This window comes from Lolium perenne, chromosome 4 (genome assembly GCF_019359855.2).
Source record: "Lolium perenne isolate Kyuss_39 chromosome 4, Kyuss_2.0, whole genome shotgun sequence".
NCBI classification, from domain to species: domain Eukaryota; kingdom Viridiplantae; phylum Streptophyta; class Magnoliopsida; order Poales; family Poaceae; genus Lolium; species Lolium perenne.
The window spans coordinates 145714569-145733138 of NC_067247.2; the positions used below are offsets into that span (position 1 = coordinate 145714569).

The following is an 18570-nucleotide window of genomic DNA, read 5'->3' on the forward strand; positions in this document are numbered from 1 at the left end:
TGGGGTATAATCCTTATTCTTGACATTTTGATCCCAATTATAATATAAATACAATCACATATGATATAGTGACTCAACCATAAGCATAAGATCATTCTCAAGATATGTAGTAACAAAAGCCACTTGGCTATCCAAAAACAAATCACATGAGAGGATAATACCATGCCACATAGGATGAAAATATCTACATAGCTTGCATCCTAAGCAATGCCACCTTATGCTTAAGGGATTACTATGGATAAGAGCATGACACCCAAGCACCTTACTCATTAAATCAAAGCAAGAGTCATACACCTATGTGTCATGATACTAGAGCATGCCCAAGCCTATAAAAGGAGCCTCACATTCCATTCATTCCATCATCTTACACCATGATGCAAGAAAACCAACACATTGAGCCACTCCATAAAATATTTATGATCAAGATGAAGCAGCTAGGAGGTGGAGGCATGCCACAAGATGCAGGTTTATCAGAATTCCTGAAGAACAAGCTACAGAAGATAGCAAGGTAGAATTCTTAGGCAGACCACATGCTTAGTTAATCATATCATCATCCCTTGAGTAGAAACCTAGATTATAGTCCAAGTCCTTGTGGATTGAGAGGGGTAATTGGTACAACCATATCTAAATATTTTTAGTAATAACTTAGGAAGCCAAACTTTGATCATTATAAATTGTGTAATGATCATAAACCCTATGAAATTGAGTTAGAGATATCAAGAACAAGTTGATCATGTTTAACCATGATCATGCTCTTGAGTTATGTAAGGATAAGTTAAATCCTAATAGGATAAGAAGATATCATTCACTACATGAAATCATAGGGAGGTAACTGGTAAGCAAACCTAGACTTATATCCCAACCTTAACTTGTGAATCACTTGGTGATCATAAATAGAATCCTACCATATCTATATTTCATAAATTAATGAACCTAAGAAAACCTTAGAGTTAAACACTATACCTCATATGGTGAGAAACCATACATCCATATGACCAAAGTTAACTATAAAAAGAACTATAATCAATGTAGTTACTTTAATGATAAGTTGGGGATAATAATAGGAGATAATTGGTAGAAGATAAAACTAATTCTCAATATCATCATAACTAGAGGAGAACATAAAATGTTAAGTAAATAACCACCTTATCATGGTTAGGGGAGATTAAACCCTAGCATGCAATATGGTGTCATCTCATCTATATAACCAGAATTGCAACCTCAATAATATCTTATGCTTGAATTCATGAACATAAGAAACCATGTGCTATATTTTATAATTAAAACCCATAAGTGGTGATCAACCACTTATCATTTTGACCAAGACCAAACCCTGATGAGAGTAATACCTACTCTAAGTATTTCAAGGTGTTATTAAAATAATAGTACAAGTATTAAATTTGAAATAGAAATTAAGATAAACCTCATAAGACCTTAACAAGCAAGTGCTCACATAAATTCATGTGTAAGTGACCAACAATCCTAAATGAGAGATCAAGTCCCTAGTGACATTTTAGCACATGAAGTTATGCCATCCAAATCACTCTCTTATGAGAAATTCATAAATAAACATTACTTTGGAATTGTTTCTTGCAAGATAAAACCAAATAAAACTCTATATATCATTAAGTACGATCAACAATCATTGGGAAAGTAATTTGGATATTTCCAAGGGCAATATTCAAACTAATGCATATATGGTTATTTAATTCAAATCCCAATAGTAATTAATAAACCAATGCTCTAGTATTCCTATTGAATTTAATAATACACCACAATAATCTTTAAAGTATCTGCAGTGCCTTGTACTAATATTTGTATGAATCAAATAAGCAAGACCTACAAAATAGAAAGGAATTCAAATCAGAATTCAAAACAGAATTATAAAATAGAAAAAGAAAACAGATAAAAGAAAAAGAGGAGGAAAACCACCTGGACCCTTACCTGGCCGTGGCAACCCACCAAGCAGCCCATCAACATTGGCCCAACACAGCCCATCATGGCCCGAGTACCCCTTCGCGTGGATAAAGACGAAGGAGACGTCGTCGTCTTCGTCTTCTTCCTGGACGCGCGGGAGCTCGCCACCGCGACGCCGACGCCACGTCCCGCGGTCACCGCCGACGCTGCTGACCGCCAGCACACGCCTGGAACCCTATAAATGGCGTGGACGCCCTAAATTTCTCCTCTCTTCTTCTCGTTTGCGCCAGAACCCGAAACCCTAGCTCGCCGGCATTCCTCTCGCCCCACCATCTCCGACCACCCCTGGAGCCACCGTTGGGCTCAAGTGGAGGGCCTTGATGTCCTCGTCCATCTGGTAAATGGGCGCGTCAAGGGGAGCTCGGAGGAGAGCGAATTCGGCCGTTCCCTTCCGCGGTTCTGCGAGGGAAAAGTCGACCGTGTCGTCGTCTCCGGCCATCTCCGTCGCCAATTCGAAGCAACACGCAACAAGGGTGAGCATGCGCTTCTCGGCAACCGATTATTAGCCTTTAGCATCCACCGTAGCTCGCAATCGCCGTAGTCCGCCGTGCACTGCCGCTGTTTGCGCTCGCCGGAGCTACTCCGGCGACCATCAGAGGGCGGCGCCGCCACCATAAGGTTCGCCTCGACGTCCTCATCCCAACGCACCTACGCACCACCTCGCGGGACACCGGTATCGCCGGCGAACCTCGCAACTGGCCGCCGGCCAGCCCATTCCCTGCCACCTAGACGCCACAGAGGCGCCTGACGTGGACTCTGGCCCACGGGTCAGTGTCTTCGTGGGTAAAAAACTCGGGTAACTTTAGCTATTTCTGTTTAATTTCAAATTCAATAATTGCTGTAACTTTACAAATTCATATAAAATTCAAAATAGCTCAGAAAAATATAAATGATACATTAAAATTCTTAGAAAAGAAAACTCTATCCAATAAAAATATAAAACCAAATTTTTATTTTTAATAAAAATTAAATTATTTTATACTTGTTATTTAAGCCTTTAATTCTAATTCTAAATACAATTAAAATTCAGAAATTAAGAAAAACATTAATAAAATAAATAAAACCAGTAAGCAAATAAAGAAAACATGAAAACTAATTTTCTTTATTTGCTATCTTATTTAATCATTATTAGAGAGATTTAAACCCTGATTAATAATTACCCTTATTATTAATGGTTTAAAAAGAATAAAATGCCAAATTCAATATTATTTTATTTAAAAGTTACTAATAACTTCAACTTTAAATTGAAGTTATTAACCATAAGACTATATGGTAAATAGCAAACCCTAATTCCATAGTGAATGGTATTACAACCCATCATTTCATGTGTAACCCTAAAACCCTAATACCATTAGGAACCTAGCTCCATTACTTCATATGAACCCTAAATGGTTTCCTAACCTAAACCCAAATTAACATGTGATCATGTTACTTCATTGGTAGTCATAGATTCATATTTAACAACTCAATGCTTGTTCAAATCCACATAAAATATGGGAACTCTCTCACTACTAAATTAACATTCCATGTGTTCATCTCATCAAACCTAGATGATCAAACAGGAACACTTAAGTCTAAAACCTAGTTCCTATCATCAAAAATATCAACCTTACTCATACCTATATAGCATCACACCAATGTGATGGACTCCAATAGCAACCATGCTAATATTGACATCATATCCCATACACACTAAACCCTATTAGTGTGAGATAATTATTAAACATACCATTTAGGAAACCACCATTCCTTACTTAGTGAATCCAATAGCAAACCCTAGACAACCTCAACCCTAATTGCAATACTTCTTATTACTTAAGAAGTATGTTCTTCAAAAGTTATTCTTTTGAAGAAAATAAGGTATCATCATCAATCCTGTCTAATAGGACCTATAAACCCTAACTATCTATCACTAGTAAGATATAACCAACCTTGGTAGCACCCATGTGTAATTAATGGCTTAAGATACTTAGGCTTAGTTCAACCCTTACAAGTTCTAGCTGTTGATGAATCCAACTATGTTGTGATCCATCTAATACTTACTCCAGAAACTAGTTGTAACCATAGTAAACCATAAAACTCCACGACCCTAATTATCATACTTGTTCTCTATTAAATAACATGTTCTTCAAAAGTTATTCTTTTGAAGTATATGATAATTAATCATTAACCATGCCATATAGTACTAGAACCAACCACTATTCATTACATGTTAGGATTATACCAAATATTATTGTTGCGTGCTATTAGTGTATTATTATGATATATTACAACACCTGTTTATGATACCAAGCAACCAATCCTGAATAAGAACCTTGTTTGTGAACCACTCTAAAAGTGCAACACACTCTAAACAAATCATTACAACTCACTGATCCTAAATCATCGGGGTTAGGTCACGCTTAGAGCGATTGCATCTCATACTTATGCATTATTGCATCCTTGCCAATCTTTTAAACATCGTCCTTACCGGACGATGATACTATTTCAGAATTTGGAGTTATCGCGTATCGAAGACCTTGCCTGCATAATCTTGCAGTCAAGAAAGGCAAGTTCATCACTTGCTCATGTCATTTGAGTATTTCTATCAAATTACTTGCAAAGTATTATGGTTATCACTATCGCATAAAAATCAAAACCACTACTTTCATAACTATGAATATGACTATGTGGTGGGCAATGGAACCATGGATTGTGTTGATATGGTGGAGGTTCCATTGCAAGGGTTTATATCCATCTAGGATTAAACAACAAATGTCGCCAGTGATTCTTGTGCCGTAATACCCGTGTTAACCATAAGATCCGGAGTGGGACGGAGTAGTCAAAAGTGTTTCCACCTCTCGTTCATCAATGGATGCGCTTTACCGTAGTACACTTGTAATCCAAGGGGGCAAGCTGGTGAGGCTGGGGAGTCCTAAGTCCCCACGGCATTGTCCGTAGTACACTTGTCGCCCGAAGGAGCAAGATGGTGAGGCTGGGGAGTCCTAAGTCCCTACGGTATTGCGGTCTATGATGGGTTGCAGCTACCGGCGAAGGAGTTTGGTTCGATCCCAGACTGTCGTCGTGGTCGGGGTCCACCCTGAAATATATGGGAATAATGGGACCGGCGAGGACCCAGGGTCGGGGCATGCAACAAAGGGTGGGTGTTCGAGGTAGCGGAGGAACATGATTGGCTAGACCTTATACCGGGCCTCACACCATAGGAAGTGTGGACGAGCTCGCGGCTCGGTTGGTACCAAGGTTAAGATCTCTTATGGGTAAAGCAACACACCTCTGCAGAGTGTAAAGAACCGTGACCTGTCACTCCCTGTTCCGGGATATGGAACTGCGAACGCGGCCGGAAAGGAGCTCCATGAAGTTCTAGTAAACCGGTGAAGGCTGACGGACATAGTTCTTCTGAATAAAAGCAACCTTTTGAAGAAATGATTATGAAAACCTGCATTGGTATTAGACTTTCTGGTCTAATGCCGTAGCTAGTGCATTAAACACCTCTTTCCTATAATGAACTTGTTGAGTACGCTCGTACTCATCCCACTCTTAAATCCCCTGCTTAGATATGGAAGCATCGAAGGAGGATCTACAGTGCAACTCGAAGGCCGAGGAGTCAAAAACTACCTCACAAGACAAGACCCTGTCAGAGGAGTCAGATACCACATCCATTAAGGAGAAAACCTAGTTCAGACATAGAAGGGAACTAGCTTCCTAAACCTAGCTCCTAATTAGCTAGAATCTATTCTTAGCCTCTGTAGCTAGTTAAATACTCTACAAATAGAGTTCGTGATAAGATTAGACTACGAGTCGTTCTTCTTGAGTTTATTTGCAGTTTTACCTCATTGTAAAGTAGGAGGCTATGATGATCTTATGTAACAGAGTCGATGTTGTAATTCTATAGACATGCCTTGGACCCGCATATGTTTCTGTTGTACCACTCTGAGCGATATAATACTAGTGGAACGGTGTTTCATTGGTGTTATATCAGACTTGCATACTACACCATGCAGTGGTATGTCGGGTCGCCACAGCCCGCCTGGCAACGAGCCTGTATCGAGGGCATCGCTTCCGCGGCCATGCTTCCACGGTCAGTGCTTCCGCGTCTGTGCCGCAGCCTTCGCCATCAATGTCGCGGCTGCCTTTTCTGCGCGCGCAGTTGCAAGCGGTGGCTTCGCCTTCAATGGCATTGTGTCTCGCGCGCGGCCGGCCTTAAAAGTCGACCGTCATCGTTTCTGGTATCGCCCACACCACGGACACCTCCACTCCCACCACCGCCGCGCGCCGCCGCAGCACCATGGGGAAGAAGAAGAACGACTTCGAGGCGTCCGGCAGCGGCACCAAGAAGGTGGAGCGGACGCACAGGGTGCCGCTGCCCGTCAACGTGGCGCGGCTCATGCACGCGAACTGGACGTCGTGCAACGGCTGGGGGACGTGCACATGCCTGGCAGCTGGCGGCTCAGCTACCTCCGAGTGCCCGTCCCGGCCGTGCGTGCGCGCGAGCCATATAGGAGCGCCGAGATCCAGCGCAGGCGACGGTACCTGCCACCAGACTTCCGCGCCGAACCTGCCTACGCCATCGACTCCGAAACCTGGCGCGAGACCGAGAAGGATCCGAGGAGGAGGGCGGGCTTCCTCGGCGACAGGGACTTCCCGTTTGACCATCCACCGCCGCCTCGTCGTCCAACGCGGCAGCCGCCGGTGCCTGCATAAGACGACGACGACGAAGACTACAGGGAGGCGCTGGCCTACCACAACGAGGATGCCAAGGACGACAATGACAACTACGCCGCCTGCATTTTCCAGGAATGGCAGTTGGCCATGGCGGAGGGCCGGAAGTTCGAGTACCCGGAGACGATGACGGACGACGAGATCGCGAGGCTCGGCGTCCTCGTCTTGGAGGTGGACCGACCGGTGCATTCGCTGCTGCCCCGACATGCCACCGGCATCATGCCGCCGGGCCTCACGGGCGAAGAGGCCTTACGACGGGCGCTCGAGGACTCGGCCACGCAACCGGTTCAACTGCCGCCTCCACCTCCACCGTACAACCCGTGGGGGCCTTCACCTCCACCACTGGTGTGGGCTGCTCAACCTCCATCGCCGGAGTGGGCTGCTCCACTTCCACCATCGGCCTGGGCTGCTCCAGCTCCACCACCGGCGGCGGCTGCTCCAGCTCCACCACCGGCGGCGGCACCGATTTATGTTTCGCCGCTTCCCAACTGGCTGTGGCCGGTACCGGAGCTCGTCGTGATGGACAAAGACGACGAGAACCAGTAGGCGCAGGCATCATGCCGCGGGGTGGATTTCGACCCAAAAAAAGTGTAAAAAGAGGTACTATTTGTTGGGTGCGGATATATAGGGCCAAAACGCACCAGCGAGCCCAACAAATCTAGAGGAGGGGCGCCCGCGCAAGGCATCGGCGATTTTGTTATGAAGGCCAAAGCGCCGGGAAAATAGCCTTTGATGTACCACGTCCACGTGATCACCTCGCAAACTCAGAGGGATCGCACACGTTGGTTTAGGGTTAGAAACGCGCACCATACGGTACACTAATTACGCGGGCGCTCGTCCTTTGCCACACTTCGCCCTCATCACGTTGCGCACCGACCAGTAGCGCGGGTATATAAGTAAGCAGGGATCACTCTGCGGGAGCGAGGTGGGACTAAACAGTGAGCATGCCCCATCGCTGTGGAAATAGAAGTCTATGATGGGCTGGCGAGAATGGATGAATGGGCCGGCCTCCTCGTCTTTAGCAGCTGCTTCGCTTCGGCTTTGGCTCCATTTCCCGCGCGAACAGCAGGGCCAATAAGGGGGTAATTCATTACGTGAAGACCAACCTCTTCAAAGGGAACTAAACTAGCGATGTAACGACACGTGTACGTACGGGATGCTCCCACCGAGCGAGCGTGAGCGAGCCGTTTCGGACGCGTGGCCGAGTCGCGCGAGCGCGTGTCGCCTGGGCAAGTACTTCCGTACGCGCGTCGCCGGACACAACGAGTACCCATGCATCAATTAGCTACTCCACGCGTACGCCCGCCTCCATGCATGAGTACGCATCGTACGTCCGGGTGATTCACTTGCTAGCTCGCACCAATTTTTTTTTTTTTTTTTTTTTGCACAAAAGCTCGCACCAATTCAATTGACATAATCGGCACAAACAAAAGTACTTATATACTGTACGCCTGATAAATACACGAGTACAGTTGTGTATAACACACGAGCACGATTTGCATACAACACGAAGATACAAATGGACATACTGACGAGTACAAAAACGATAAGCGCACATGAGAAAGATAAATGCAAGACACGAAGAGAGTACAAGCCAAGCGTTCACGAGTAGAGGTACTGATACGTGCGCATACGGGCAAGTACATATACGGAAGTACAGTCGCGCACACAAGCAGGTACAATCGCGCACACAAGCAGGTACAATCGCGCACACGAGCAGGTACAGTCGTGCACACGAGCAAGTACAGGTATAGTCGTGCACATGAGCGAGTACAGTTCAGAGTAAAGGGAAAACTGCACCAAACACACTAAAAACAGAAGTATTTTTCAGTTCAAGCACAAGTACAGTTAGTTACACATCACGAGTACGATCATAATAGTATTGGAAGTACGGAAAAAAATATTTCAGAACCTATCAACATGGGATCTCGTTTTGAAGATCTCGACGAGAGAATCTCAAAAGTGGAAACGGTTCGTAATTTGGTCTTACGGTTCTCAAGATATTTCATTTTAAAAAAACGAATCTAGGAAAAAGGGAAAAAGCTGACACAACCCAGCCTCCCCTGTCTTCTCTCTCCTCTCTCATCCCCATCTTGCTTACCCTTGCGACACATGTCGAGTAGGGAGACCACTTCTCAGGAATTTTCTGGCACCACAGCGCGCCACTTGTCGCGTGTGGAGCGAGTTGTCTTCCCTTCGCGAAGGTCGGCCTTTTTCTAACGATTTCGCCAAGAAGGCGAGAGAGCTGGCTAGGCCGGCTTACTTCAGTTCTAAAGCCTGAAGCGGAACGCTCTCATCAGCACGGCCAACATATTATTATACTAGCAGTCTTTTTGTTTTCAAGAAAGATGTATCGATTGTATAGAAAAAAGGTTAAGATGACCAGAACAAAGCCCATAGAGGCTACAACTCCACTTCACGATACAACCTTACTCCGTGATACAACAGAGGTCAAGCGGCACACAACGCACCCTCTACAAATCCAATGATACTTGCTCAACTCCACCAGTGGCGAGAAGAGGAGCACATAGCTTCATGACCGCGTCACAAACCAAGTAAAAGACACACCATGGCATGACCACGAGTCCAAGGCAACCGGACCAACGTACATCCCCTCACGAGCCTAGATAGTCGGCGAGGAGGAGGCAGGGTCCAGATGGACTCAGGGAAGACGCCAAGGAGGAAGTGTCGCCATGCCGTACATTGCGCCGCTGAAGCGCAAGCTCAGGTTAGCAGCCAACACCGGTAGCGCATCAATGCTCGCAGATTCCAAATGTCGCATCGGCCACTCCCTTGATGACCAAGACGACATCTTCAAGAAGATGATGACACCATGGTGCCGCCACCGCCCGGTCCGACCGCCGGACCTAGGGTTTCCCCCGGCATCTGATAGGAGGGGGCACGAAGAAGGCCATGAACACGCCTTCAAGAAGGAAACAGCGACCGCAAGCGTCGCGGTGCTCCGCTTGGCCTCCGCCAAACCGGGCTTTCGCGTCGGCCGAACACCATGCCCACAAGACTGCCCGAAGAAGGATTGGAGATGGAGGGCTATCTGTGCCACTACCGCCGAGTGGAGAGGAATACCGGCGTAGGAGAAGAGCGCCACCCACCACCGGCACCACCACAGCCACCGAAGCCTAGACCGCCGCCCGCCCGCACCACCTCGGTGCCAGCCAGTCGTCGCGGCCATGGGCAACTGGCACCACCACCGCGCATGCTAGCAACCGCGGCCAGAAACACCGGCCCTCCCCAAGCCCATCTAGGCCCAATCCGGCTCGCAGCTCACCACCGCCCTGCAGGAGCGCCTCCGATGCGAGGCGATCAAGCCAGGTCATCGTCGTCGACCGCCCACACCGCCGGGAACCTGCACACCCCCCGTCGATCGCATTTTCAGTTTTCGGAAAAATCAAAGAAAATGATAGAAAATTCAAAAAATAAAATCCTTTGAAATGCCAATGTATTATACTATCTAGTTTTAGTGAGAATTTAAAACATGAATTTCTATGTATTATGTAAAATGACGTCATGTTTTGGTAAAACGGGATTTCTGGTCGCATACGACCTCCGATGAAAAACTTATTTATATCAAAATGTATCTACGCGAAATTTTCTATCCGAATTCAATGATTCGTCAAATTCAAAACAGAGACGAGACCTTTTCAACTTTTAGATTTTGATGGAAAAAAATAAAAAATTACCCCCGGCACACGGTAACTTTAGGTATATAAGTTGAAACCAGCATCCTTCTCTTCCCCTTCCTCATTTCCCCCCTCTTCTCCTCTCCTCCTCTTCCATCCTCCTCTTTATACTCTTCCTCTTCCTACTCTTTTCTCCTCCTCCTCTCCTCTTCCTCTGTGAAACGTATGTGTTTGGGGGAACTTGCTCAACCCTCTAGGGGTGGGTGTATCGTATATTTATAGGGGGCCATAGGCCAATACATGTACAATACGTACAATTACAAAAGCTATACAAAGTCTAACACTCTCCCAATCTCAACTCACTCCTGATGTGTCAATAAGGTTGAGATTGCGCATACAGACCTCAAACATAGGCAAAGGCAGTGACTTGGTGAAGATGTCTGCAAGTTGATCCTTCAAAGAGATGAACTTTATTTGTAGTAGCTTCTTCACGACGAGTTCCCTCAACAAATTATAGTCAATCTCTATGTGCTTGGTCCATGCATGGAACACCGGATTCGATGATAAAAACGTGCCACCGATGTTGTCGCACCATAGGACCGGTGGATGAGGTCGGGAAACACCCAACTCCTGAAGAAGATACTAAATCCATATAAGCCCAGCAGTTGCATCAGCAACAGCCTTGTACTCAGCTTCTGTACTGCTGCGGGAAACAGTGGCTTGCTTACGTGCTCTCCAGGCGATCAAATTCGGACCCAGAAACACAGCATATCCCCCCCATAGATCGCATGTCGTCTGGACAACCAGCCCAGTCAACATCTTAGAAGGCCGAAAGAACTCTTGATGAACTGAAACGCAGGTGAAGACCAAAAGACACAGTGAGGCGTACATAACGAAGATGCGTTTTACCGCAGACCAGTGCATATCGGTAGGGGCATGAAGATACTAGCATACCCTATTGACAGCAAAGGACAGATCCGGACGCGTGATCGTCAGGTACTGCAAGCCACCAACAATACTGCGATACTACGCCTCCTCCTCCTCCTCCTTGGACTCGGGCTACATCGACCAAGAGCTGCCGCCGCCGCCTCCTCCCCCTCGGCCTCGAGCTTCGACGGCCACGCCGCCTCGAGGTCCTCCTCGGCCTCGAGCTCCGACGACCATGCCACCTGGAGCTCCTCCTCAGCCTTGTGCACCGACGAGGCTGCCGACACGCCGACGACGCCTCGAGCTCCTCCTCGGCCTCAAGATCCAGATATGTGCAAAAAACAACTAGGACTCGATTTCTTTCAAGTTTTGGACGTAGGGGGATACTTGTAAAAAGTGCCCCCGCGAGGCTTTTTTTTGTTTCCTGGAAAGCTTACTGCTGGTGCACTAGGCAGGTGCGCCGGGGATAACTTGTGTTACTGCGGGCAGTAGCCCGTTACCACCGGCCCGTTCCCGTCGACGGACGCTAGTGCGCCAACAGTAACCAAATTTGGTGCGCCGGCACTAGGTGTTTTCCTAGTAGTGAAGATGATGTCCACGAGCGGATTTGGTAGGGATTTTGACTCGATTTGGCTCTGACGACCTCTAGCATGGGCTTGAGGGGATTTTTGTGGCTGACCTTCGGCGTGGTGGATTCATCGCCGGTGAGCTTGAATCGGCCATGGCGCTGCTGCCATGGTCGTCGACGAAGGGCAACTTTTGTGGATTTCTGTTGATGTTGCACACGCCTTGTTGCGGTTTGTTACATATATATGTGCATTATCATTGTGTAAGTATAAGCAAAGTGGTACAACGATCTTTGTGTATATGATACTGAGAAATTGCACCAACGTGTAATGTTGGATGAGTTAGTCAAAATTATTGGGTATACTGCAAAGAAAATGTTACAGAATGATGTACCATTTTAGAAAATGTTACACACGTAAAAAAATGTTACATTCGAAAAAAATCTACCATTGATAGATAATTTATTATCATAACCTGCTGTAGCAACAGCCAGCTGATGTCTTTGCCCTTCCTTTACAGCCCTATCTCTGTCGTTCGTTAGATCTTACGGCTGTGCACAGAATTCCCACGAGCCTCATCTCTCTTTTTCTTCTGGCACAGAAGGAATCGGTTGTTGTCTCCTAGAGATCTTGTCCGAACCTTTTTTTTTTTTTTTTTGCGGAAATTGTCCGAACTTAACACAACCCCCAATATCGTGGTTAGTTCTAACGCATACCTACATGTACTTTTACTCCTATAGAAATCGATTTGTTTACCGAGTTACCGGCTGATTCGGATGCTGTGTTCGACTCCTGCTACAGTTGTTCTGTTCTATATATACAGTTTAGCACGGCTTGGGACACCATACAACAATCTTCGCAAAAAGATAAAGAAAACAGCAGCGCATAGTCGACGTTGATTAGTCATCATGTTTCCGGTGTGTCCACCGCCGCCGCGTTTCAACCATGCCGTCTACATGCCGCCGCTGCATGCCGACGTCCCGGTGCGACCCGTTTGGGCCTCGAACTTCGACTTAGAGTCCGCCAGCCTCCGCAGCTTCGCCGCCGGCGCCCGCTATGTCGCTGTCAACGTGCAGTACCCGGGCCTCGTCCACCTCCCCGGCAAGGATCACAACGCGCTCACCGACGAGCAGCGCTACGCCCTCCTCAAGGCTAACGTCGACGCCCTTAAGCCGATCCAGGTCGGGATCGCTGTCCGCGACCGCCACGGCATGAGCCATGCCTGGGAGTTCAACCTCCGCGATTTCCGCCGCCACGCCGACCCGCACGACGTGAACTCCATCGCCTACCTCGCCGGCCGCGGCCTCAACGTCGACACGCTCGCACAACACGGCGTGGACGCCCGTAGCATCGGCGCCATGCTGCTGAGCTCCGGCCTGATCGGCCCCGATAGCGGACTGACGTGGATTACATACACCGGTGCGTACCACGTCGCGTACCTGCTCAAGATCCTCACCGGCGGTGACCCGCTTCCGCCCGACGAGGACAAGTTCGTCGGTGCCGTGCGGCAGTTCCTCGGCGAGCAGGTCTACGATGTCGCGAGGATGGCAGCCGACTGCCCGGCGTTGCCGGTGGGGTTAGAGCGCATCGCCGCCCACCTTGGCTTCCATCCGCCGTGGGCGAGCCCGAGGCTGGCCGCTGCCGCCGGCCTGCGCGCGCTGCTGGTGTTCAAGAGATTGGAGCAGGGAGAGTTCGGTGGAAACGTGGAGAGATACAAAGGTCGGCTTCAAGGCATGTAACACTAGTGCCTTCGACGTTCGATCGGACACGAAGGTTACGGGGCTGAGAAGTTCACTTTGGGACTCATGCATGCAAGAAAAGTCTCTTGATCGAGCTCGCCGCGTTGGACTTGCGTCGTCATTGAGCGCCTTGATCGAGTTTTTCAAGTCTGAAGATTTTGCACTGCGTTCAGGTCTAGATCCCTTTATTTAGGGTTGGTAATGCTAGACATAGTACAGTACATCAAATAAATTTTAGACGCTAGTCATTAGGCGATTTCTGCACAATACTTTCACTCTTTTTTTTACCTTTTCTTCTAATAAAGAGGCTGTCATATAAGACGAATATGTAAGCGGGGTCAGACATGAAATTCAAGATGTTTCTTCAGATATTTCTATATTTTTTTTTCTGTGTGCGCATATTGCTTTAAAGAGACCCGCTGCAACGCAAGGTCTGATTATTTATATTCTCCTCTTTTCTTTCTCATTAGAACTATGAAATTTTGTGTGCGCTGGAGCTGCTGAATACAAACATAATGCAAGTGTGCTGCTTGGCCTTTGTTTTCATATGATAAATATCATCTATCCACTCTGGGATTCAGATTTCGCATCTTGACATAATGCATTCAATCATCATATTAGAGGTGTTAATGGTACTCCCTCCATCTAAAGTTTGTTAAAATTTGGATGTATCTAGATGCTAGCTATTTTTGTTGAGGCGATACATTGAGTAGATAGTTGGTCATTAGGCCTTTTGAACGAGACTTCTTTCAAGCATGAAAAGGCGATGTCCCAATCCTCAGCTCAAGCAAAACCTGACTTTAAATTAATGAAGCAACGAACAGCACCAGCCATAAAGATCCGAATACAAGCCCCAAGGGCCAACCATAGAAGAGAAGAAACACATGATGTTGCCAAACATCAAGCACCCCACGGGGGACGAAAAAAAGAAGGAAAGCTAGTCTCGGTGTGAGGAATGAAGCGCTCTGATCTTGTAGATGAGTAGCTTGAGGCCTTCCTTGCCTACCACAAGCTACGACACATATAATGAAATTTTGTACAAGAAATCAGCTAGGTCAGATGGAAACTTTCGCTCGATCGCGTTTTGTTCCTAACATTTCAAATTGTCCAATAGAGCGCAGCGCAACTCATCGAAAGGATCCGTCTAGCTTGCCCTACAGATCTCATGATCAGAAGGTAAACATCCGTAAACCAAGCCGGGTTTCGAGCATGGCCCCGTAGCTCCCTAGCTGCGCTCCGCGGTAACCTAGTCATATAGCACGCTTAAAGAAGATGTGATTAGTATCTTCCATGTCTCCACACATGGCACACCGGAAATTTGTAAGCATGTGGTGTTTTTCTTATGTTGTCGCTGGAAGGAAGACGCTTTCTAATGAGTTGCCCAAGGAAAATCCGGATTTTGAGCGGGGTGGAAATTTTCCAAATCTCGATATAATATTTCCACGGATTTTCTTCGCATAACTTCTTGTAGGAGGATTTCACTAAGAACCTACTCGAAGGTTCCAGCGTCCAATGGCCAGCTCTCATGGTGGCAATGCGGCACACTGCCGTTCAGGTCCTTGCGTGGAGCCAAAAGAGCGACAATATTTGGAATAGTATGTGTTGAACATCTGAATTTTTAAACCGAGGCTAAATGTTTGCACTGTGGCGGATACAAATCGTGTAATGAAGGAAAGGAAGAGGAAACTACCCTGGCTTCCTACTTAGGGCAAGTTCAATTGTCGAGAAGGCGTGTCTTCTATTAGCACTCAACGTCATCTAGAGAAGGCACTAAATATAAGTGATACAATTAATGCATTATATCTTATTTTTATCTCTAACACTTAATGAGAATTAAATAGTTTTAGTAGAAAATTGTGCTGATAAGGGAAGACACTTCTCTTATTTTTTACGAGATCATCCATCTTACATGTAGGATACTAGAGCCGGTACGGTCATCGGAAGTAATTAAAGATACTATGAGATTGTGGATTTGCGTTAAGCTCGCCTGTGTGTAGTTGCTTCGGGCTCTAGACGCATGACGCAATAGAATAGACAATGTAGTAGCAAACTTAGCGCATGTAGAATGGTTATATCTTAGCAACACCATCTAGGATAATTGATGATGTGGAGTAGAGAGAAATAGAAAATAAAGGTTTGTCTTCTTTTAGCTAAATGATCATTTCTTAGCGACAATCTGTCTCAACATATATTTAGAGATATCTCATGACTAAAGATAAAAATAAAAAACAATTTGTTATGCATCATAATTTATTGTTATATTCAGATTAGGTTGTGGAATTGAAAGAAGATAGTCTTATCAACCGGGCTTGGCCAAACGTGAAGATTAGGCCCACTTCTGCAACAGCAAGCCAACAGGCCAGATATGAGACGAAGTTTTTTTTTTAATCTTTTGCTTATGTTTGAGTTACTTTGCTTTTGCTTGGGGAGTGGTGCGTAGCGATTTGACAGTGTATTATAGGCTAATCTCTATGTTGCAGCTAAGCTGAAGGGCGTCTATCCAAAATGTTGCATGCGTACTTTGTTCAGGAGTCTAGATCACTGCAGGATCACTTTTAGCAGATCTTGGTGATGGTGTGGTGCGCTTCTCTCTTTTCTACCATCCTTTTTTCAAGCAATGCATCACTCATGTCATCTCACGTCTAATCAAGCTGGATCTTGGCACCATTAATTCTTATTGCGCAAGCGTTTGCCGTCTGCTTTTCACCCATCTTGTTTGCGCTTTGATCAGAAGTCAATAACCTTTTGAAAACTAGCGACCCCGTACTGCATTTCTTGGCATAGGGTGCCGCCGTGAGACAGCTCCTCCAACGTCCGGAGCACGGCCGCGCCGCCGCTTGTGCGGCCACAATATCGTCCGGCCTTAACGCTCCCAACTCCAGCGACCATGTACCGTTGCAGTTGTGTTTCAGTTTCAAAGAATGGACCAGCCACGCTGCCAGCCTGCCAGGGGTCGCTTTCTTTGAAATTGACGCCCTACATAACCTTGTACGAAATTATCATAGGAACTTTTAATATTTTTTGATAAAAAGTATATGTTAATATCAAGAAGATACCAATTACATCCAGTCTCTGCAACAACGCAATACTCTAATAGCATTACGGATGCACACAACCAAAAAAAGGAAAGAATAATTACATAAAAGAAAAGTCCCGCTACGGTATTCCAGCCCTAACAACAACGTTGCATCCACCACCAAAACAACACCTGAATTTTAGGCTCTCCAAAAGCAACGTCTCCAAGAAGGTAACAGTGCACAAACACTATCGTCGTCCGATCAGAAGATCTTAGGTTTTCACCCTGAAGATAGTCCCCGCTTTCAAAACAATGCCTCCAACAAGGTCATTGCCAGGCACAACCAGTTAGGGCCAGACCTTGGATTTTCATCCTAAAAGGTAAGACTCTGAACTTCACTTGTATTGCCGCCCCCTCTTGCATACTGCTGTTGTGAAACCCAGAATACCAAGCAAGCCCCTCAACGGTGCTAAAAAACTTGAACCTCCATAGCAAGTCCTCCAATCCGGCCCTAATAGGTATTCTCCGCCTCTAACTTCGCCATGGAGCATGTTTCCATATGGCAAGAAAGAACAGAGCTTCACGATGCTCCCTCCAGAACCAATCGGCCGGAATAAAAGCATGGGTGCATCTGACCGAATACAACCAATCTAGCGAACTACAGGCAAAAAAGCGTTGTTACATCCGCCAGCGGAGCTTTCTGGAACACACCATTCTGGCAAGATCAAGAGGGACTGACTTCAGGAAGGTCTTCATCTTCGCACAACAAAGGCCCTATGACCACCACCTTTATCCATGCCAGGCTAGCAGCCCCCACGCCACTAACCGGCTGCGGAGAAGACGACCGAGCACGAGATTCGGCACGGTTGCGGGGCAACACGCCACACTTGGCCCTGGAAGTGCACGTCCCATGACAGCCACCGCCGGAGACCAAGGCCACGGGAACCTCCATCGCTCGCCTGCTCAGATCTGGGCAGCCCAAGATCCGTCGCCCCACCAAGGCAGGGCTGCACCGCGCCCATCCGCGCCAGCCGGACGAGCCATACGACCTCCACCATCGCCACCGAGGTTCGGGGCCGCCGCCCCGGCTTCTGCACACCGGCGACCCGACCTCCGCTCCCCAGCCGAGTCAAATAGCTGCAAAAAAATTAAAATCTTCCGCACACCGGCGATCAACGATATATATATGATAAATTAGCTGCAAAAAAATTCAGCCATGTACGAAATTCTCACCCAAACTCTTTGCTCACCAATATATAGTAAAACAATTATTCTCTTCGATCCATTATAAATGTTGCGCTTTTAGTTTAAACTTAAATTAAAATCATGATATTTGTTATGGATCGAAGGGAAGAGAGTACAAAAGATTAAGTAGCCTCAGTTAACTAAACATGTCATAAGATACTACCAAAGCTAAGCTAGGTGAGAATAGCCAGTGGTCTTTCGATTGCAGTTTGGGTCCTGACTGATTCATCATTAAAGTTCGCAGAGTTTCGGTGTGATTTGGTTAACCCAATGACTCCGACCAACTTTCTCCGTTCACAACTACCTCATGTCGTGTGTTGGGTCAAAGTCAAACTATGCAAACTTTTATCAAATATTTACAATATTAACCTATTGTATTAGAATCATCATCAAGTATATTTTTATATTATATGTATTTGATATTATGAACATTGGTACTTCAATAATATTCTTGCAAAGTTCGAGTTTTACTAAAACTAGAACACGAACTAAATAAAAATAGAGTGAGTGTCATCGAGACATCTTCCAAGAGTTGGCATTTTGACTACCGAGAGCATATGCTTTAGAGATGAACAATAAAATCGTTACACATATCTTAATATATAAATGCCTGAATTATATACATGTATGTACTTTTTATGTGTATGTAAAAGCTTGAAGACGAAAAGACACATGTTTTGGCCTAGTTAGCCATAATACTTCCTCCATGTATGATTATCCTACATTATAGATATAGTCAAAAT

The 18570-nt window shown here is 46.2% G+C and overlaps 1 protein-coding gene across 1 annotated transcript; it reads left to right on the top strand.

Moving 5' to 3' along the window:
• Positions 1-12783: 12783 nt before the first annotated feature.
• LOC127348816 (probable CCR4-associated factor 1 homolog 11) lies at positions 12784-13566 on the top strand. The gene has a single exon (XM_051374710.2). It carries the CDS (start codon positions 12784-12786, stop codon positions 13564-13566), a length of 783 nt encoding a protein of 260 aa, XP_051230670.2.
• The last annotated feature ends 5004 nt before the right edge of the window (positions 13567-18570 follow it).